This window comes from Sphaerodactylus townsendi, linkage group LG17, assembly GCF_021028975.2.
Source record: "Sphaerodactylus townsendi isolate TG3544 linkage group LG17, MPM_Stown_v2.3, whole genome shotgun sequence".
NCBI classification, from domain to species: Eukaryota; Metazoa; Chordata; class Lepidosauria; order Squamata; family Sphaerodactylidae; genus Sphaerodactylus; species Sphaerodactylus townsendi.
In genome coordinates, this window is record NC_059441.1 from 54,394 (window position 1) to 77,260 (window position 22,867).

General features: G+C 47.6%; 1 protein-coding gene across 7 annotated transcripts in view; it reads right to left on the reverse strand.

Annotated features, from left to right (window-relative positions):
* Positions 1-22,867, reverse strand: part of MYO5A (myosin VA) — a 103,217-nt gene that overhangs the window by 20,989 nt on the left and 59,361 nt on the right. For 5 of the 7 annotated variants that reach the window (XM_048519667.1, XM_048519665.1, XM_048519661.1 and 2 more), the window contains 12 exons: positions 22,527-22,683; positions 20,820-21,059; positions 20,251-20,499; positions 18,971-19,064; positions 16,579-16,727; positions 15,111-15,224; positions 11,298-11,441; positions 9,626-9,679; positions 9,150-9,377; positions 6,082-6,090; positions 5,188-5,288; positions 28-226 (listed from right to left, as the gene is read on the reverse strand). In XM_048519667.1, the coding sequence (XP_048375624.1) occupies positions 28-226; positions 5,188-5,288; positions 6,082-6,090; positions 9,150-9,377; positions 9,626-9,679; positions 11,298-11,441; positions 15,111-15,224; positions 16,579-16,727; positions 18,971-19,064; positions 20,251-20,499; positions 20,820-21,059; positions 22,527-22,683 (1,738 nt within the window). The remainder of the gene's footprint in view (positions 1-27; positions 227-5,187; positions 5,289-6,081; positions 6,091-9,149; positions 9,378-9,625; positions 9,680-11,297; positions 11,442-15,110; positions 15,225-16,578; positions 16,728-18,970; positions 19,065-20,250; positions 20,500-20,819; positions 21,060-22,526; positions 22,684-22,867) is intronic. The other 2 variants (XM_048519666.1, XM_048519662.1) reach the window with 1 other exon arrangement.

Here is a 22,867-nt window from a genome sequence, read left to right on the forward strand (position 1 = left end):
CTACGCCACTAAAAATATTTGGCTCACCAGGTTCTCGTTGGTCAGGCGGGTGATCTCATGCTGCAGGCTGGCCTCTATCCGAGCCTCAGGGGGCAGCTGCAGGTTCTGTGCCAACAGCTGCTGCTGGCGGTTGTTCTCTTCCTTCAGGCTCTGTATCTCGCCCCGGAGGGCTTCCAGCTCATTGTCGTGGCTCCTCTTCTGGGTCTGCAATTGAGATTCTAGGAGCCTGCAGGAGCCCACGTAAACAAAGGGCATTTGGGGGAAGGCAGAGAAGGAAGGGGAGACATGGAAGAGGGAGAAACACGCTGTTAGGAACGCACACGGCTGATCCTCACCCAAGGTCTGAAATGTCAGTTGCTGTCCAAAGGTGTATAGCTGCTGACTTGCGTGGGAAAAGAACGGAAAATGCAGAGTGCTCTTTAAACCCTTTTAAGTGTCTCAAACTCAATGTGACATCGTGCAGAGCTGTGATCCTGCTTCATGCCGTCTCTTAATTTAAAGCCACAGTTTTAACACAGCTAGTGCTATCCAAAGTAAGGCAGTCTTCTTCAAAGCGTCTGGAACAGTATCACAAGTCAGCAAATTACGAATGTTTGGTTTATTATTTTGGGGGGTTTTCTGCCACTACAGGGAGTGACTTGTTTTCTGCCAGCATCTTGGGCTACCTCTGGTCCCCAGATCTCAGGAACAAGTTAATTAATCCAAGGAAAAGCCCCCAAAACTGCCTGAGTGTTGAAGAAAAGAACAGCAACACAAGCCAATCGGTTATTTTTTAGTGAAGGTCCGTGACGAGACTATGAAAAGGACTCTTTCTGCGATATTAACTGAAAGAGAAGCAGACTCCAAACAAATAACTACTGACTGGATCCTAAAATATAACAGAATACGGTACATTCCCGCCCTCGAAAACAGAGGAATATTATCCGGGAGTCAAGTGCAAGGTCCAGAATCAGGAATCTGGTTGTGTGGTTGCTTTATTATGCTGTCTTGGGCACGTGAAGAAATGATTTATTCTCCATATGCAGATTGTGGGAGATGAGGAAAGAAATGAAGGACACCGATGTCCTGGGATTGGTACTAACACAGTGACTCCAGGTTTTGCCCTCATGCCTTCAAATAACTAAGGTGTTCTAGCAGACACTCTTCCAGGGTTTAAACATACCTAAGTGCGCAAGCTAAGAGCTCCGTTGACCAAGCCCAGGAAGGTAAAGGTGAGTCATTTACCTCCTGTTTCTCTGCCACTTGCTCTAGAATCTATTGCTTCTAGAACATCAAGACAGGAAGCAAAAGCCATACAGCTCCCTCTCCCCTGAAGCACAACATCACCGCTCAAGTGAGCTTCCAGCAGACTTACAACAAGACGGCGATGTTAACGTTTAGTGTTTTGTTAGCAGCACAATGAAAGGAAAGACAGAAGGTTAAAGAGTATTCGTTACAAAGGGACACAGATTGGCCAACCCGCTTGGCTGAAAAAGCACAAAACGATCCACTTGCCAAGCGACTCAAAAGTATCTTATTACAAACAGAGGAGCTGGTATTTGGGGGAAGGTTGGGGACTCTATCAAACTAGTGAACGCGTTTGGCGGTTACACGTGTACATCAGGTACAAGAAGATTATGCACTGTCGAAGGCTTTCACGGCCGGAATCACTGGGGTGCTGTGTGGTTTCCGGGCTGTATGGCCATGTTCTAGCAGCATTCTCTCCTGACGTTTCGCCTGCATCTGTGGCTGGCATCGTCAGAGGATCTGAAGCCACAGATGCAGGCGAAACGTCAGGAGAGAATGCTGCTAGAACACGGCCATACAGCCCGGAAACCACACAGCACCCCAGATTATACACTCCCTGCATCAAAATATATATTTTCTGGAAATGATATTATTGCTACTTCCCTTTTCCTGAGACAGCTACTCGTGATTTTTGTTTTGAAGAGGGTAAGTTACACCCACAAAGTTAGAAAAGATTTAAGTTTTGTCAGGTTTTTTATCACCTGTTTCAGGTCACAGTGACCTCCCACCCCCCCCACCACCCCCCACGGACCACATAACCACTGTTTAAAGTCCATCAGCCTTAACAATGTAGATTGGGCTTATAAATATTTCTAACGCATGGCAGCTCCAGGATTTTGGGGATGCCAGCAGGGGTGTACCACCCAAGGGGGCATATGGGATCAAATGTCCCCGGGCTGCGGCCATTTAGACACATGAAGAGAGGAAAATCGTCCCCACATCCAGAGGTGGGATCCAGCAGGTTCTCACAGGTTCCTGAGAGTAGGTTACTAATTATTTGTGTGTGCCGAGAGGGGGTGACTAATTGGTGATTTTGCCACGTGATTTTTCCCTCCTCTCAGCAGTAGCACACAGAACTTGAAGCAGTCTAGCAGGAGGTGCACCAGCGTGCGTGGCAGCATGCGCCTGCGTGCATTCGTTTCCCGCCCAAGGACCGGCGCAGCGACTGCATCCTTGCCACAGCCCCGCCCAGGAATGCCCCACCCCCAGAATGCCTGGCCATGCCCCGTCGTGCCCCGCCCAGCCCCATTGGCGCTACGCCACAGTTTGAATCCCACCACCATGGGAACCTGTTACTAAAATGTTTAGATCCCACCACTGCCCACATCCCTTCTCCTTCCCACTGGGGCCATACACTGACTTCAAGACCTGGTGCAAAAAAATGTTGTTTGGTCGTGGTGGGGGAGGGCGGCCGCCCATACATGGGGAGGCGGGACTGCATTTTCCCTACATACGCCTCTCTTCTTGCGCTGAATGCAAAGACGGCAGCCTCGTTACCTGCCGTTCACGCGGGTCCGTGTTGGCATATTAACAGGTCAGAAGTTTCCTGCTCAAAAAAACCCAGCTGAAATGGCAGCTGCCGCTCAAAGGCCCCTTCTGCATCTGCAGAATAATGCACTTTCAATCCGCTTTCACAATTGTTTGCCGGTGGATTTTGTCATTCCACACAGCTGCAGAGTATATTGAAAGTGGATTGAAAGTGCATTTATTCTGCATGTGCGGAAGGGGTCGAAAGCTCTGTCTGGCCTAGGGCAGGCCCTGGCAGCCATGATAAAGATGGAGGTGGGCACTGTTTTTTAAATGATGGAGTTTGACAGATAGTTCCAAACAAAGGGGGGGGGGGGTTGTCCCCAGATAAAGCAACTTGAATCAAACCTCTATAAAGTGCCAACACCTAAGAAAGGTTATTGCTGAAGCAGCTCGGCAGCAGGTTAGCCATAGCGGAGGGAGAGAGGTTGCCCAAACACCACCACCCATCCTGAGGGATTTTATAACCTGTTGGCTTGTTTTAGCCCTTCATATACCAGCCACAGCTCTCCATCCTCATTCAGCATATGACAGTCCTGAAGAGACGATCTTCCAAGCAAAAGGGTTTTTAAAAATGCAAAAACACAAAAAGGGACAACGTGGGGATGAGGAAACATGTTAATGAAAAAGGAAACAGGGTGAGCCAAAACAGTCTTGCCAAAAGAAGAGATCATCGATCTTCACAGCTGTAAATCCCACACTGTCTAAATCACCTTTTTGTTTGTGCCGGGGAAAATGTGTGACTTAGAGAAAATTAATGTCGCCACTTCACATAGTCAAATATCTTGAACTATTAACTGAACCCCAACAGAGATGGATTATTACAAGGGCCAGTTGCAATACTTTTCCATCGGCCATTACAATAGGTCGCTACCTATCTATCCCTCTCCAGGATCGGGTCTGTCCACACTGTAAAAACCAAGTGGAGACTCTTGCTCACATTATACTTGACTGTCCGAGATATGTGGGTATTAGGAGTTTCTCTCCTGGGCTGGTCTTAGACAAATCTGAAAGAGACTCTGACAACTCTGTTGGGGAGCTTTTGTTAAATAATACAGAGGCCGTGCTCTTGGAAAAACTAGCAAAATTTCTTTTACAAGTGACAGAACTTTCTAAGTAATGTCCAATGCTAGATACAGTTTATCTGTCTGTGTTTTGAATGTACTTTTGATTTGTACTTCAGAAATGTCTGTAACGCTCTGAAGCCTATTTTAATATGCCTAATAAAGGCTGTTGTGTTGTAATGTCGCCACTAAGGTAAGATCCTGGACCCTGAACATTGACCAAACCTGTACAAATGCAATCATTTGGTTTTTCAGTAACTATTATCACAGATAGTTCTTCAGACCCCATAATGAAGCTGACTGAATCATGCTTAAGGTTGAATGAGATTATGCTCTGGTCAATTTGCCTGAGCATTCAGTTTGTAGACGACGCTCAGAGTACACTTCCTTGTTCCAGATCCCTCCGACCCTCCAGTTCTACCCCTTCAATCGCTTATGCAGGTTACATGCATCACAAAGCACAGGAGTGCAGAGGCGGAGCGCTCACGGGGACATGTATGGCCACATGTCCCCGGGTGCACGCCAGCTGCTCACGTGGGGGGGCAGAGTATCGTCCCTCACACCCCTCCCCTCAGCCCCACCAGGCTGTTCCTTCAGCTGGCAGAGTCTCCACTTCCCAAAGAAGCAGCCTGACTGGGCCACCGCTGGGCGCCCCTTGGCTCCACCAGGCTACTCCTGGTCCCCCACGCCTGGCCCCGCCAGGCTAAGGTAAGTGGAGGGCCGGGGGCGGGGGCAGGGAAGAGCTGGAAGGACTCATTTTTAACTAGTCTTTGGTCTTGTGGAGTAAGACCGATTTGTGGAGTAAGACCAATAGTGAGGCCTGTCTGGAACTATCCTTCAAAATATAACTGATTCCTCTCCAAGGAGGCCTGAAAACACTTGGTTCTAAACATTTATGGTAAAAACTGTTTGCCAAACATCACTGGTAAAAAGCAAAAACTATTTATGAAAATCAAATAAACCTGGCAAAAATCAGACACAACATTATCGGGATCTACTCCTGCCATGAAGATTGGATCAAATTACACTGCTTGTATAGAAGCTGGATTTCCCTAACAGAGGTATTGAAATGAAAACTCTCAGTACTTTAAAAAGAAGAAACAGCCAGATCTGTGCAGATGAAATCCTCTGTCGATTCAACTGAAATAATTAGAAGCAGTGTGTATAAAATACCTTGTTTTTGAAAGAAGGTAAAAGATACTCATGAGTACATAAAGATTCTTACATTTGAGAAGCCTCCGTGCAAGTCTAGTCAGACAGGCAGAACCACATTTTTAGTTAAAGTAACATGCAACATAAAACAACTTACCTGTTCGTTTCCTTCAGACCGATGTACGCTTGGGCGATCTCTCCCTTGTCCTTCATCTTCTGTACATCCTCCAAAAGGATTGTGGAATCTGTCATGGTGTTCTGGAAGGAATGGAGAGAAACCGGTTTTGCAATACGGATTAGCTTATAGGTCCTTTTTTTGCTCATCGAGATGGAATGAATATAATGGCCCAGTTTAGGGATGATCACGGCCACCCACGGTTTGGTTGTGGCAGCCACGACTTCAGGCTTCCCCTATCCTCAGACTTATCTTAGTTCCCTCCTCTTCTGGGTGGACTTGTGGCCACCCAGAGCCCATGGTTTGAAGTGGGTTTCTCAGACCAGCTTGGAAACAAACTGCAGTCTACAGCAAACCACAGTTTGTTCAACTCAGTGTCACACTAATGGCAACAGGGTAAATCAGCCTATAAGAAGCAGCACTCAGCCCAAGGTTTAGCTAAAGGGTTCTGAACCACTGCTGCTGACCAGGGAAGAAACCAACAACTGAGACTGAGGGAGGGAACTAAGAGAGAGGAGTCTGGTTGACTGTGGGCTGGTAGCACACTCGTAGCCCAACCCACCTCCAGAGGCAGAGTGGGGTCACATGTCCCCGGGCGCACACCAATGGGTCACAAGGGGGGGTGGAGAATCGCCCCCACACACACACCCTCAGCCCCATCCCGCCAGGCTGCTCCTTCAGCTGGTGGGCGCCCAGAGCTGGTGTTGCCCCGGGTGCTATTTTCCTCTCCTATGCCTCTGCCTACCTCACAGGGTTGTTATAGTGAGGATAAAATGGACAACAGGAGTCTGAGGTTGCTTTGGATGCCCATGGGAAGGTGAAGGGACATATAAATAAGTAAGACACTCAGGTACATTAGACTGGAATCAAGTTTACCTTATCATCCTGGGAATCCATTTGCAAGCAGGAAAACAGAACAAGAAACACTTGGTCACCCCAAATTAGTCTTTACGGAAGATATCCCAGGTGGGAAAAAGCGCCAACCTGGGAAAGGCCAGCTTCTCAAGCCCCTTGTGGCAGAGCGCCAACTGTTCCAAGCACTGGGCTGATTCACCTTGCTTGCACCCAATGTAACGTGCACTGCGCCCATGCCACCTTCGTATAGGGCAGTGGTGGCAAACCTATGGCACGGGTGCCAGAGGTGGCACTCAGAGCCCTCTCTATGGGCACTCGGAGAGTGCCTCCCCGCCACACACATCTAGGCAGTATCTTGACACTCACTGAGCTGATTCTGGACTCCCGATTGGAAGTATCTGGCCACTTCCACAACCCCTGTTTCCATCAGGGCTTTCGCGTCCCTCCATGAAGCAATGGATGGAGCCCACAGAAGCAACTCATATTGCCGTCGAACCTTCACACAGAGGGAACTGCACAAAACTTGGAAAAGCAGCCAAGTAAAGTGCTTCCCGGGGCAGCATTCCACATTAAAATAAGAGAATCACAGATAGCATGATTCTCGAATAACCCATTTCGGGGGGAACAAAGGGCCGCCTTGCTGGGCTCGATTATTAGTATTAAACCTAATACCTAGTTCTGGGGAAGCAGTGTAGGTAACCCTGTTAAGCGCTGTTAAACCCCACTGATTTTCATGCAAAGAACTAAAGCGAGTTGGGAGTAAGCTCGGTTGCTGGCAATGGGACTTGCTTCTGAGTAAACCCTCCTAGGGTCGTGACTCACCTGTTGGAAGAGTTGCACAGTTGCTTCAAAGCAAAGCCACCAACTACCACCAAGCTTACCGTATATACTCAGGTATAAGTCGAATTTTTCAGCACATTTTTAATGCTGAAAAAGCTCCCCTCGACTTATATGCGGGTCATTAAATTTTTTTGTGTGTTTTTACTTTGCTGGCCAGCAGGGGGCGCAGTTTTTATGCTAGCGGCACCAAAATTTCAGGGTACCCTCAGAAGACACTCCTGATGATACCAGCCATGCTTGGTAAAGTTTGGTTCACAGGGTCCAAAGTTATGGACCCCCAAAGGAGGTGCCCCCATTCCCCATTGTTTTCAATGGGAGCTATTAGTAGATGGGGCTACCCTTTTGAGGGTCCATAACTTTGGACCCTCTGAACCAAACTTCACCAAACCTGGCTGGTCTCATCAGGAGAGTCTCTTTATGATACCAGCCAGGTTCGGTGAAGTTTGGGTCAGGGGATCCAAAGTTATTGACCCCCAAAGGGGATGCCCCATCCCCCATTGTTTACAATGGAAGCTAATAGTAGATTTTCCATTTCTGATAATATTCCTCTTAAAATCTAAGTTGGGTTACATTTGGGCATACAGATGATGATGAGGAATCCAGTTTTGGAGGATTTTAACTCTTGTGTTTTAGCTTGGTTGCTGGTTGAGCTAAGGTTTTTGTACTTTTAAAGTTATTGTTGATACCATATTGTTCTTGTTGGCCCTCTTTTCCACTTACAGAGCCAGTTTACTGTTTTTCTTTGAAATAAATGTTCAAAAACATTTAACCGACTGATGCCTCAATTGATGTAATTTTATTGGCATCTATTTTTATTTTTGAAATTTACCAGCAGCTGCTGCATTTCCCACCCTCGACTTAAACGCGAGTCAATAAGTTTTCCCAGTTTTTTGTGGTAAAATTAGGTGCCTCGACTTATATGCGGGTCGACTTATACGCGAGTATATACGGTACTCCCGAGTAACACACGCCTTGGAGCCAACCGTTTTTTCTAAACTAAAGCGTCTGTATTCAGGTTAAATGGCCGCGTCGGCACTTTGCCATAAATGTGGGTTTTGGTTTGCAATTTGGGCACTCGGTCTCGAAAAGGTTCACCATCACTGGTATAGGGGGAGGGAGGGGGGCATCTCTGCTGAGCATGTGATACTCATCAAATGTTTTTGAGGCTCACAGAGATATCTCAAATCAATCATGCCTCTTCTCTATGCCACTCGCACTTTGTCTTGCTATACGGGGCTGTGGCCTTGCTGGTCCAGAGCTGGTTCTGATCATTCTGTTTCTTTAAGGAAATGCTGAAATCGCTAAATGTTGTACACATCAGTAAAAGGGCCCCTGCCTGAAAGCTCAAAATTACAAGAGATCACAGGGCTCAGCGTCGCGTTCGTGTGTGGCTTGACGAAGGGGGATTTCAGAGCAGATGTCACATCCTGCTTTGATTTCCTACGTTTGCTGCCATCTGACAGTAATCCTGAAGTGCCCCCATCCTTGACAGAATGGCTGGCGAAGACAGTGAGAATATATTGTCGCATCATCCCAGTATTGTTGGGAAAATAATCTTACCGCAGCACGCAGGAGGCTTAAGGAAATGGTGTAACAACTCAGTGGCCCCAAAGAAGAAAGTATGGGGGGGGTGTGTGTCTTTTTTCCTCCTTAAAGGGTTTCCCAAACGTCCACAGGAAGTGGACTGCAGACTGCTTTGAAGGGACAGCAGCAGCTGCATCCTTATGAAAAGGGTTCTCCGGCCCCTTCCGCAAATGCAGAACAATACACTTTCAATCCACTTTCAATGTACTTTGAAGCTGGATTTTACTGTGCAGAATAGCAAAATCCACTTGCAAACAATTGTGAAAGTGGATTGAAAGTGGATTATTCTGCATGTACGGAATGGGGCCCCCTCTACCAACTGAAACAAGAAGAAGAGAGAAGAGTTTGGATTTACATCCCCCCTTCTCTCCTGTAGGAGACTCAAAGGGGCTTACAAACTCCTTTGCCTTCCCCCCTCACAACAAACACCCTGTGAGGTAGGTGGGGCTGAGAGACCTCCAAAGAACTGGGCCTAGCCCAAGGTCGTCCAGCTGGCAAGTGTTGGAGCGCACAAGCTAATCTAGTTCCCCAGATAAGCCTCCACAGCTCAAGTGGCAGAGCGGGGAATCAAACCCGGTTCCCCAGATTAGAGTGCACCTGCTCTTAGCCACTACACCACGCTGGTTTAGATTAAGTCCTCTTTCCCTTTCCTTTCTCCAACTGACCTTGATTGGAATGGCCTCTTTTTGGCTCATCAGCTGTGACCTGAGGATGAGGACTTCTTCCTTGCGGACCTCCAACTCTTCGCTGACTGAGGTCATCTGTTCCAAGAGGACCTTGTACGCTGGCGCACCCGGAGCAGTGACACCCGGGGGGCTCTTTTCGGTCAACGCCTTCCGCAGCTCGTTCAGCTCATTTTTGAGTTTCTTGTTTTCTGATTCAAGCTCCTGGCGCTGCAGGGAGGAAAAACCCCAGCGATGATTGCTCTCATTTGCCCACAATATGTCGTTCCTTTACTCAAGAGCTACTGAGGGGCGGGAATTCAGACACTTTGGCTCTGTTGGCATTGCGTTGGTTTTATGTGGTAACTTTTTACTTCTTATGATTTGCCTAAGGACTGCTGGAAACGGTCGTTCCTAAGCCTTGCTCTGACGGAAGAGGCTCCAAAGGCATCTGAATAAAATTAAATGTCCAGAATTACCTTAAGAGATTCATATTCCAGTTCTGCTCCTCTCATCTGGGGCCGCTCTTCTTCCTAGAATGACGAAAATGAAAAGAAAAGGCTTTAGCTGCACACAATGATGGCAAACCAAAAATGCTTAACTGAGGAAAGATCAAGATAAGAACATAAGAACATAAGAACAAGCCTGCTGGATCAGACCAGAGTCCATCTAGTCCAGCTCTCTGCTACTCGCAGTGGCCCACCAGGTGCCATTGGGAGCTCACATGCAGGAGGTGAAAGCAATAGCTTTCTGCGGCTGTTGCTCCCGAGCACCTGGTCTGCTAAGGCATTTGCAATCTCAGATCAAAGAGGATCAAGATTGGTAGCCATAAATCGACTTCTCCATAAATCTGTCCAAGCCCCTTTTAAAGCTATCCAGGTTAGTGGCCATCGCCACCTCCTGTGGCAGCATATTCCAAACACCAATCACACGTTGCGTGAAGAAGTGTTTCCTTTTATTAGTTCTAATTCTTCCCCCCAGCATTTTCAATGAATGCCCCCTGGTTCTAGTATTGTGAGAAAGAGAGAAAAACTTCTCTCTGTCGACATTTTCTACCCCATGCATAATTTTATAGACTTCAATCATATCCCCCCTCAGACGTCTCCTCTCCAAACTAAAGAGTCCCAAACGCTGCAGCCTCTCCTCATAAGGAAGGTGCTCCAGTCCCTCAATCATACTTCAGTTTAGATAATATTCTACATACAAAAACTGGAAATCAGTTTTAATTACAAATACAAGGAGTGCAAATTCCTCTATGATTGTCCCCCAGTGGAGGGTTTATTGGGTCAAAGGGCAGCAATTTGTGCTCTCGTTAATTCCGTTTTGTATAGGGGTAGGGAACCTGCGGCTCTCCAGATGTTCAGGAACTACAATTCCCATCAGCCCCTTTCAGCATGGCCAATTGGCCATGCTGAAAGGGGCTGATGGGAATTGTAGTTCCTGAACATCTGGAGAGCCGCAGGTTCCCTACCCCTGGATAGACAGTGTCGGATGAGCATAGGGTACTTTTCCTGTTTTCCAAATATATATTGTTGCCATAAATGCGTCCTGGGAACTTGCATTCTTTAACATTACATTGTTTCATAGTTACAAGAAGATTAAGAAGTAAAGTAACACAGTGGAATTAAATCTGAAAGAATATTTGAAGGTTCCCAGGAATTATTCACTGAAGCGAAATGTCCTCGGGCAGGTGGCCATTCAGCCATCACTGACTGCAGGAGGATCGGAGACCTTTACTCTCTGAGGTCCCCTTAAGATGCAGAGTTTGTGAGTATTCCTTGCAGCCTAGTTTTCTATTCTACTTAGTTGCCTGCGCTCAGCGAATACATCTGTGAGTAACCAAAGCATGATACGGATCAAATACATGGGTAACATTTGTTCCTTAGGTGTCAAACTCGCGTCCCTCCAGATGTTATGGACTACAGTTCCCATCATCCCCTGCCAGCATCATGCTGGCAGGGGATGATGGGAACTGTAGTCCATAACATCTGGAGGGCTGCGGGTTGGTGCCTACTTAAAGCAGGCAGGTAGGGGGTCCATCTTGCATTTTGAGAACAAGGGCGCTATGACCTGATAGAAAACTGGACCCCACTTTCAACCCCTAGCTGAGGAGACCCAGTTCTGATGAAGAGGAACTTGTTGGGCCTTTACCTTGGCCTTGGCGCGAAGGACTTGCTCCTCCTTCCTGTCCAATTCATCCTGCATGGACTGCTTTTCCTGCTCCAGCTCGGAAACCCGTTTTTGTAGTTTGAGGAATAAAGACATGTCCAGAGGTGCCTTCTTTTCACTTGGTTCCTGCGTCAAGGAGAACGACGTGGAGATCAGCAAGATTCCAGATTGCACTCTAGAAGACGGGCCAGCCTACACATTGCTCTGTCCTCCCAGGGAGAAGGTGGGAGGCAGCCCCTTCACAGTGTCTTCTGCACAGCAATGTTTGTTCCACCCGACATGAAGAGCTGCTATTCCCTGCACCAGAAGTCACCCCACGGGGGGGAATTCTGGTGTAGAAACTAGCCATGCAATATGGAAGAGTCACAAGAGCGGACACAGAACATGAAGAAGAAGAAGAATTTGGATTTATATTCCCCCCTTTCTCTCCTGTAAGGAGACTCAAAGGGGCTTACAATCTCCTTTCCCTCTAACAACAACAAACACCCTGTGAGGTGGGTGGGGCTGAGAGAGCTCCGAAGGACTGTGACTAGCCCAGGGTCACCCAGCTGGCGTGTGTTGGAGTGCACGAGCTAATCTGGTTCCCCAGATAAGCCTGCACAGCTCAAGTGGCAGAGCGGGGAATCAAACCCAGTTCCCCAGATTAGAGTGCACCTGCTCTTAACCACTACATCATGCTGGCATCATCAGGCTGCAATGTTAAGCAGAGCCCAAGCAGGGCACCTGTTGAGAAGAAGAAGAAGAGTTTTGGATTTATATCCCCCCTTTCTCTCCTGTAGGAGATTCAAAGGGGCTTACAATCTCCTTGCCCTTCCCCCCTCACAACAAACACCCTGTGAGGTAGGTGGGGTTGAGAGAGCTCCGAGAAACTGTGACTAGCCCAAGGTCACCCAGCTGGCAGGTGTGGGAGTGTACAGGCTAATCTGAATTCCCCAGATAAGCCTCCACAGCTCAGGCGGCAGAGCTGGGAATCAAACCCGGTTCCTCCAGATTAGATACACGAGCTCTTAACCTCCTACGCCACTGCTGCTCCCTTGAGCATGTTAATGTGTAGACTGACCCTAAAAACTAGCAAGAATCGGGGGGTGGGAAAGGAACGACAAGGAATATATCAGGGTTAAGAGAGTTGCTTATTGGCACTTAGGCTTTTCAAAAGGTTATTTTTAAGAAATCACAAAGATAAAAAGTCATTTTAGTACACGAAGCTAATAATATAAAAGGCATCTATCCTAAAGCTTTGAAGACAGAGCACTAGGAACTAACTAGGAGGCTCGAAGTCTACGATCATGCATACCTTTCTCGCTTTTTTTGAAAGGGAAGGGGAGAAAGAAACAGGGTTGCCATTAGATGAAGATTATATAATAGAAGAGCAACAAGGTATTTCGATGCACACCATTTTAAAATATTTGTTCCTACTGCTAGCTGAACCGCAGTGCAATGGTAAGCAGTTATATCTTTCTGTGATCACTAACTTTATTGGACTTCAAAGGGTATAACTCTGGCTGTTGTAAGTTTTCCAACATGTGTGGCCATGGTCTGGTATAACTGCTTTGGATGGCTCTGTCAATTTAGTTGAATGTGTAAATAAGAGGTATCTCTGTACCTCCAGAAATAAGGTTCCTGCCTTTTCCTTTGTATTACTTGATTGTATCTGCACATGTGATCTTCTTTGACTCAAAGGAGTCCTGCTATAATCAACTTATTTCGTAGCTAATGTAGTGCTCATTGCCAATTTGCCAACCTACACGACACACTAATTATTACACTAATTACACTCCATGCACTGTGCCGAACAATATAATACAATGTATTGTCGAAGGATTTCACGGCCGGATTCAACTGGTTCTGGAGGGTTTTCCGGGCTGTGTGGCCGTGGTCTGGTGGATTTTGTTCCAGAACCAATATAATACAACATAGTCTGCACCCACGTGTGTTAAAAACTCTAGTCTGTTTTCAATACGATGTCATATTCTTTGCTCCAGATTACAGTCGTAGATTGAAGGAAAACAAGGGGATTCTTCTTTAAACCCGAGGGCAAGTTATCATTCCTTGCAAAAGCTGAACAACGGTTAGGTTCACCTTGCCTATCACTGCTGTGCTATGTCAGGGGCTGCTCAGCCAGCCCTTCCCAGCATGCACCCTGAATTTCCACCGCACGCTATTAGGAGGGACGACTGGAGAGGACGGAAGTGGACAGAGGATTTGCACTTACACAGCCCCCCTGCACACTTTGCCCAGGAAGCCGTGAGCCCAGGTGCGCACAATAGACCAAAAAGGATGCAAGCCACACAGGCCTTCTCCTCTCTTTTCTAACCGTAGTTTAGAGCTCCAGGTTATGGCAGTGGCATATGTGCCAGAGGGACATGGGGGGTCAATTGACCCCGGGCGCCCCCCCATTTGGATCATTTGGGGAGGCTGCCCTGGGTCACCTCTCAGCCTGGCCCTGCCAAGCTGTTCCTAAGGTAAGTGGGGCACTGGGGGGGGGGGCGCCGGAGTGTCGGGTGCCCGGGATAGGTGTTGCCCCAGGCACCATATTCCCCCCGTATGCCTCTGAGTCATGGAAGAGCCACCAGCTGCAGTCTAACCAGATGCAGTGCAGGGGTTGTGAACCTATTTCTCTTGAGTGTATAAGCTCCCCAACAAGAATAATCTAGCTACAGAAAGCGAGGCCTTGTCCTAGGACAGGGGTCTGCAACCTGCAGCTCTCCAGATGTTCATGGACTACAATTGGCCATGCTGGCAGGGGCTGATGGGAAATGCAGACCCTTTTGAACGTCTTGCCCAGAAAACGAGAGCGGGGCAAAGATTGCCAAGTTTAAAACGCAACACAGCTTTGCTCACAGGACTAGGTCACTGATAGTCCCAGTCCAGGGCGTGAATGGAGGCTCTGTGATGCACAATCTTGCCGAAGCTAAGCGGACCTGGGAGCATTCCAGCTAAGCTGTTGAATGTGCCTCCAAATCCTCCGCAACTTACAAGGATTCCACAGCAGGCAAACTGCTGTAAAAAGGACTCCCTGAGGGAAGAAAGTCTGAAAAGCCGCTGCTCTTGCGGAATTTTCCGTTCACATCATTCTAGATTCCAGTTTGCTTGTTTCCTTGACTGAACAGCCAACGTTGCATTTCAAAGCAGGGCTGGATCCAACTACCCTCTAAGGAACCTTCCTCCAAAGGGGGAGCTATTTAAATTTAGTAGGAGGCTTCAAACTTGGGTCAGAAGGAATTAAATAGACAGATTTGGCTCAGTGAAGTGGCAGGCAGGATCTGACACTTGATGGAAACAGCTAACTAGGAACTGGTTGGAGGTCACATACATATATACCACACAGTGTCTGTAGATGGTGTGGCTAACCCCTGTGGTATCTTTTTCCATGGTAAGCCACACTCACTATACCTGCAGACTAAGGAGCACTGCTGGGCCGGCCTTCCTGCAGCTGATACACAATACAGTTTGAAACGGTTGCCATGCAATTCCTGCCCAAATCTTTCTACCCTCTGTTTTCTAATTTTGGGTGCCAAAACTGTACAGCTGCCAAATTAACAAAGGCATCTAACTTTACATGAATGCCACTGTTAGAATAGTTATTTCTAAGCCCTTGTTGCCCATTGTTTGCCCTAAATCCTACAAGTTACCAGACTTTATTGTGGGATGTTATAGACAGTCCCACAAAGGAGCCCACGGGAGAAGGATGCAGAGTGAATTTTGGGCGCTTCTGGTAGTTGCCAGAGATGGGCCTGCATCTGCTGAAAGCCTAAAGGGAAAGTATCCGCAGCAAAAGCAGTTCTCCAAGCTTACCTCCATTCTCATGGGAAACTCTTCAGCCTCTGTGATCTCGGAGCTATAGGTGTATTCCGATTCATTGCTGCTGTGTGTGGAATCGGTTCTCTTGTGCCCAGGTTTAGAGATGGTCTGGAGAGGAAGGGGAAAAGAAATCGCCAGGGTCACCCTTCAGTTTTTGCATTTTCATATTCCTGCCCCTTTCCCCTTTTCGTGCCTGGCAAAAGTCAAGGCCGATTATGTTCTTCTGTCCCCTGAAGAATTCGCAGAGAAGCATTTGGGGGAAGTCTTAGACTTGGGTGCTGTGTGGTTTCCGGGCTGCATGGCCGTGTTCTAGCAGCATTCTCTCCTGACGTTTCGCCACAGATGCAGGCAAAACATCAGGAGAGAATGCTGCTAGAACACGGCCATGCAGCCCGGAAACCACACAGCACCCCAGTGGTTCCGGCCGTGAAAACCTTCGACAATACAGTCTTAGACTTGTGTTTTGGGCAAGGGAGGGGAAATACGGATCTACAAGGTAAGAAATGCACAACCCAGCAGAGCTGAAAAGTCCAGAATTCTCTGAAATCTCAGCTACAGGAGGAATCAGCTGGGGAGGATGCATGCAATGGAGAAGGTGAGAGCAGTCAGAAGGGTTAAAAGGGACCCATCCCACCCACTGCTTCTCTGCCCCTCTAGACTGTGCCGTTTCTTAGCAGCGCAGCTGGGTCTGCCATTTGGCCCTCCGCAGAGGTGGGATCCAGCAGGTTCTCACAGGTTCCCGAGAGTAGGTTACTAACTATTTGTGTGTGCTGAGAGGGGGTTACTAATTGGTGATTTTGCCACGTGATTTTTGCCTTAGTTACGCCCCTCCTCTCAGCAGTAGCGCGCAGAACTTGAAGCAGTCTAGCAGGAGGTGCACCGGCGTGCGTGGCAGCCTGTGCCTGTGTGCATTCGTTTCCTACCCAAGGACTGGCGCAGCGGCTGCGTCCTTGCCACAGCCCCGCCCAGGAATGCCCTGCCCCCGGAATGCCCAGCCACGCCCCTGTCGTGCCTCGCCCAGCCCCATTGACACTACGCCACAGTTTGAATCCCACCACCATGGGAACCTGTTACTAAAATGTTTGGATCCCACCACTGGCCCTCCGTCTCCCTCACCCCAAACATGAGAACATAAGAACAAGCCTGCTGGATCAGACCAGAGTCCATCTAGTCCAGCACTCTGCTACTTGCAGTGGCCCACCAGGTGCCTTTCGGAACTCCCAGGCAGGAGGTGAAAGCAATGGCCTTCTGCTGCTGCTGCTCCCGAACACCTGGTCTGTTAAGGCATTTGCAGTCTCAGATCAAGGAGGATCAAAATTGGTAGCCATAGATCGACTTCTCCTCCATAAATCTGTCCAAGCCCCTTTTTAAAGCTATCCAGGTTAGTGGCCATCACCACCTCCTGCGGCAGCATATTCCAAACACCCATCCAACCTTCCTCAGGGCCCGAAAGCCCACTCACCACCATCAACTTCATTTCGTCCTTCAGGTCGTCGTATCGCTCCTCCAAGCGGCTGAACTCGTTGAGCAGGTTCTGGTAGCGCAGCCTCTCGTCGTTCAGGTCCAGCTCCAGCTGCTGCGTCTCTTCCAGGAGCCTCTTCTCCATGGCATCTGGACGGGCGAGAAAGACACGCGGTCTGCCCCTGACACCTACCAGGCCCGCACAGTACGGCTGTGGTTTCTAGAGAGACTGAGAGCAACGTCACCCGCGCAAGGCAGCCACTGAGCTGCTCTCCGCCCCCGGCGCACATGCTCCGCACTCTCCTCCCCCACAAGAGCTATTTTAATGCTGGAAACGGCAGGGCGGGAGCCAAAATGATCGGGAATGAAAATAGGAGCAAATGCTTTGTTAATAAGCTTGCAGGCTCAGCTAGTTGCAGGTCTGTATGCAATGTGGGTTGGTTCGGGTGTCACGGAGGACTACGGGGACTCAGGTGAGGGGATCTTCAGGGTCACAGACTGTCTCCCCTGCATCATCACCCCACATGCAGTGACGCAGTTGAAGGCTTCCCCTTTTGCAGTAAACCAGAGGCAAACCAGTAAACTAGAATCAAGACAGTGACTAATGAACACCGCCCAGACAAACAATGTCTCCAGGCAGTCAAAGGGCTAGTGAACACCACCAACCACTCTAGGCAGTAAGCAATCATAAGGATCAAAAGGCCAAGCTACTACAATGCAGATGCCCTCACTAATTGATTATGCTATCTTCTTGTGACTCACATGCTAAATGGGTGGGTCCCACCCAACACATGCAAATCAAGCTTGCTAATTGCACCCTTTACATTTGTTAATAGGCAAATGGTTCTTTCCCCCACCCTGGACATTCCACAGGTATATATACTCCACTTGCTTTACGACTATTAGATCCGCTGAAGATGCCAGCCATAGGGCCTTTCCCCACTTACCTTAAGCCCCGCGCTACTTGAGGAGAGTAGCGCGGGGTCCCCCGGCACTCCCCACGAGAGGGGCGGCGACAGCACAGCCGCCCCGATGCTGCTGCTGTCGCGCCCCCTCAGCGCGCGGCATCCCTGACGCTCTTGCAAAGGGTGCCTTTTGATGACCCCACGCAGAGCGCGGGGTTGTGGGGATGCCCGGGCACGCGCCAGGGATGCCGCGTGCTGAGAGCAGCGCACGGCATAGGGGGGATAGGAGAGAGTGGGGAAAGGCCCATAGATGCAGGTGAAACGTCAGGAAAAAATGCTACTGGAACACGGCCATACACCCCGGAAACCACACAACACCCCAGTGATTCCGGCCGTGAAAGCTTTCGACAATACGTTAAACCAGAGGTTGTTCTCCCATCCAAGCCGAAAACCACAGTTTGTGCTCTGTCCTGCACACCAAGATTCTGACTCCTAGTTCAATTCTGGTTTCTAGATAAGGGCCCAAATCAAAGCATATTCTTAAACATAAAGGCAAACTGTGGTTTGGGGTGCTATGTGGTTTCCAGGCTGTATTGGCCGTGTTCTAGCAGCATTCTCTCCTGACGTTTCACATACATAGAATGCTGATAGAACATGGCCATACAGCCCGGAAACCACACAGCACCCCAGTGATTCCAGCCGTGAAAGCCTTTGACGATAAACTGTGGTTTGCTGTCAAAACAGAAAGCCTTTAGTCTATCGCACCCAAGGGGAGGGAGTGTGCAAGTTGAAGGATTCCCCCGTGCCAGTTCACATAACAAATAAAAATAAACGGTTTGTAGTCACATCTGAAGCAGGCCTTCGTTTTTATAGCAATGCAAGATTTTAAGCGACCACAAATCATTCTGCCTTTTGAGACGCAGCTAAAACAACTGGTCGCATAGTGGGGAACTTGTGTGACTTTCAAAGGTTACAAAACTGTTCCAAAACCACCTCTCTCCTCAGTGTAAACTTTGAAGGCCTCTAGACTAATTTTATGATGTACAGAATTAAGCGCTCGCTGGAACGTATTGTTCTGCAGAAGGAATTGGGGAGGGGGGCGGTATTCAAAGAGCTTTCCCCATTCCCTTGAAGGCTAAGGATGTGATCAAGTCCAACGTTCCTCCAATCAAAGCTGTGAGAGAAGGCGTGCCTTTCCCTCTCGTCGTAGGAAGAAACTAATCTGGGGATGATGTACAGGTCCAAACTTGACCATCTGGCTTACACTTCCTTCCCCAGTAAGAGGCAGGCGCTTATGCGGTCCAACGAAAAGGAGGAGCTCCCTGGGTTTCAGTGGGCCACAACAGAGGTCAACCAGCAATTCATGTGCCAGTTTCACAAACTTAAGTCTTTCTACTACAGACAGAGGTTTGCTGTTTTGGGGGGGGGGGGGGGGAAGAGTAGGGGAGAATGCAACCAAGTCAGACCAAAATCCCGAGCCCAGCTTACCTGTCATCTCTTTGGCTTGGTTCTGGATGCGATGGTTCAGGTCGTCTTTTTCTTTTTTGAGTAGCATGTTCTGCTCTTTCAGTTCCAGCACCAACTGCAAAGAAAAAGAGGCGGGTGGGCATCAGAGAAGGCTCGTGGCTAAAGTTGCACAAGGTCTCTGCCTTGATAGGTGGGCTGTTCTGGTTAGGGCTTAATGAGCTCATAGAGCTTTTTATTTACCAATTTTATTGCTCCTCTGTGCGTATCCCCTTTTAAATAGCTTTTTATAGTCCTTTTAATAGTTTTTAAAGCATTTGTTCCCTTTTAATACTTATGCTTTTATCCTATTGTTTTATACTTTTATTCTCTGTGGATTCTTCTAGATGTATACAATTTTAAAACATTCCAGATGTATACATTCTAGATGTATACAATTTTAAAACATTCCATCTTTTCGTTGTATTCTGTTTACCTTACGCTGATCTATGCTGGTCTGTGACCATAATAAAAATTGATAGATCCCTGTGTAAATATACAGTATTATCAGAATTATATACAGTTCCTAGGATACCATTCTTCTCCACTTTCAGCTGTCTTAACTATCAGCCTACAACTAGAAAGCTTTTGAATAAGACAAAAATTATGCATTTGTATGTCAAAAATCAAGTCATGAATTATTGCTGGGAACAGGTTCAGCCTGATGTGAGAACCAGCTGACACACAACATTTGGCAATCAAAGCAGAAAGTTTTTAATGTAGCATGAAGTTATCAGTCCATTAAAGAACTCATAATGAATGATCAAAGAAGATCAGTTAAATTACTATGTGAAAAAACTGTTTTAAAGGTGCACTTCTTTTGCTTACAGAGAACTAACAGTTTCTGTAAACATTAGAAATATTTAACCATTTTTTAAAAATCTGCTGTCTGATCATAGTCAGCAACAACCAACAGAGGTATGCCTTTTTCAATAGGAGCAGCAGTGGCGTAGTGGTTAGAGCAAGTGCACTCTAATCTGGAGAACCGGGTTTGATTCCCCGTTCTGCCACTTGAGCTGTGGAGGCTCATCTGGGGAACTACATTAGCTTGTGCACGCCAACACACACCAGCTGGGTGACCTTACACAGTTTTTCAGAGCTCTCTCAGCCCCACCTACTTCAAAGGGGGGTTGTTGTGGGGGGGAGGGGGAGGGAAAGGAGTTTGTAAGGCCCCTTTGAGTCTCTTTACAGGAGAGACAGTGGGGGGGGTGTTATAAATTCACTCTTCCTCTTCTCTTCAAATATGGGGCAAAAGGCATGCTCACCACATCTGTTTCCTGTTTGTATATCTCCGACTTTTCTTGGATCAGCTTCTTCTCAGACTGCGTTTGGTGCAGTTCTTTTTGGAGCTTGCTAATCTCGTCCTGAAGGCTTAGCACCCGGTTGGTGGCGTTCTTCGCCTCTTCCTCGCTCATCTTCAGCCTTTCTACGTCACTCCTGAGCTTTTCCTTCTCGGAACTGTACGTTGCCTCTAGATGAGTTAGCTTCTCAAGTAAAGACTTGGAGTCTTTGCTCTGGATAGACCAAAAAAATAAAAGAGATCGATGCTCACAGAGCGTAGAGCACAAGGCGTTCCTCTGTATTCCTTCCCACTGCAGAGGCAGAACAGGAAAGCGAGGGTGCAGGGGAGGTAGGAGGAATCCCTACTTTTGCTGCCGCAAACCTGCTGCCCAGAGCTTGCTAGAATCTCATCCCAAAAGTCGCTGCTATATTTTCAGCTGGTGGGCTGGGCCGCATCTCTTCCTCCTTCTCTGCGCCCCACATGACTAAATGGCTGGAACCTGGGGACATTTGACCCCATATGTCCCCCTGGGTGGTACGCCCCTGCTCATACCTGCTCGTCAATTTTACGCTGAAGCTGCATGATCTTGTTCTCCATGCCAAAATTGAGCTTCTTGTAGTGTTCCACGGATCGGGCCTCGATCTTCAGCTTCTTCAGCTCTCGCTTGGCCATCATGCGCCGGTAACAGCACTGCAGGTAGACAATTGCCTCCAGAGCCCTGCGGTAGTGCAAGCGAGCCAGCCAGCCACGCACGCGCTTCTGAATAACAGTAGCCTTGTGTTCCCGCAGCATCTACATTTCCAAAACAAGCAAGAAAACAATATATACATGTTTACTCTGAATTCCAGGCTTCTTTCTGGGAAAAAAATGGACAACAATTAACTAAGTTAGAAGATCAGAAGTTAGAAGAATGATTAACAGAGCAATCCAAAGCAGCAGTACTTAGAAGTTAAGTCCTGTTTTAATCAATGCAGATTACTCCCAGGGAAGTGTTTGTTTGAATTGTATTTCAGTTGCTAACTCATGCTACAGTATATAGTTAAAGACATTTTAAAACATTTCCCTGATTATTTTAGAAGGATCCCGCAGAAATACCTTAATTCAGCAGGTGTGGCAGATCCACCTTTGTAGCCAAGTAATCCAAGTAAACCCACAAAATTATCAAAACGTTCACCAAATAGATCAGATTGTTTACACGGCAACGCCAGCAAAGGCACAACTTCCTATGAAACTGATGGACATCACACCTGCATCACATTCAGAACAGGTAAAGCAGGTGACTCAGTTCTCTCAGACACCTTATTATAGGCATGTGACTACTACCTGCACCAGTTGTTTTTTTTTAAATCTACTGTCACCTATTGCAATCTCTTTTCCTGTGCAATGAATATGCCGTGCAGGGCTATAAAACTATCGCTAACGACAAGAACGCCACTGATGCAGCTGATGAGGTCAGATTTTCGATATACGAATGGTTAAGAACATAAGAACATAAGAACATAAGAACTAGCCTGCTGGATCAGACCAGAGTCCATCTAGTCCAGCATTCTGCTACTTGCAGTGGCCCACCAGGTGCCTTTGGGAGCTCACATGCAGGAGGTGAAAGCAATGGCCTTCTGCTGCTGCTGCTCCTGCTAAGGCATTTGCAATCTGAGATCAAGGAGGATCAAGATTGGTAGCCATAGGTTGTCTTTGAAATCCCTGAAGGACCACCACAAGCATGTAGGATTACAGTTGCAGAAAGTGTTCCTTTTTTCAGGTCATGGCAACATTTGAGTTTGAAGAACTCAAGGCGGCACAGAGATGGACGACGCGGCACAATCCACGCTGCACTCTAAAGTGCTCTCTCTTCCTTATATTCTACTTTATCTTACCCTACTTTCTGAAAATATCAAAGCCTCTTTCATTGGCTCCGACCAAATTGCCAAGCCCTGAGTACAAAAATCCCATTTGGTTCAATCATTAAATGTCAAGAAAGAAAGGTAAGCATAGAAAGAGACTAAAAAAGAATTGAAGGGGATCAATACAGACCTGGCAGAGCTCTTGGATTTACAAAGGGAATATAAAGAGTACGCTCTTGCGCAATAAGAAGGTTTCTTATCAGAAACACCTTTAGTCCTGTTTGGACTTTGTGATCAGATCTGAAAACTGTACAACTTCTGGAAAGCAGGTTAATGATGTTAACCTGGTTCTACAGAGATAGATTAAGACAGAGGGAATAAATCTGAAATCAGGAGTTAAAAAAACAGGCCCTCCTACCTTCCGGTACTGCTTCCTAGCAATGTATCCTCGTAAATACGACTGCAGAACCACAGTGGCTGCTCGCTTGCAACGATACCGCTTGCGAATGGTGTACATGCGCTGGAATTTCTGAATAATGGTGGCGGCTCTGGTTCTTCGAAGAAAGGTGACAAGGCTGACCGAGGGAAAAAAATGTGGAAAACAGTGGTTTACGTACAGCCTCCAAGTGGTATTCAGGCAGTATCATGAGAGTACTTCCTCTGAAAAGTTGCCTTCCGAATTTCATAAGCAAATAATGGGGCTGGAGCCCCAAATCCTCGTCAATACAGCTTTGAATTCTGGGCCAGCTCAACAGCATC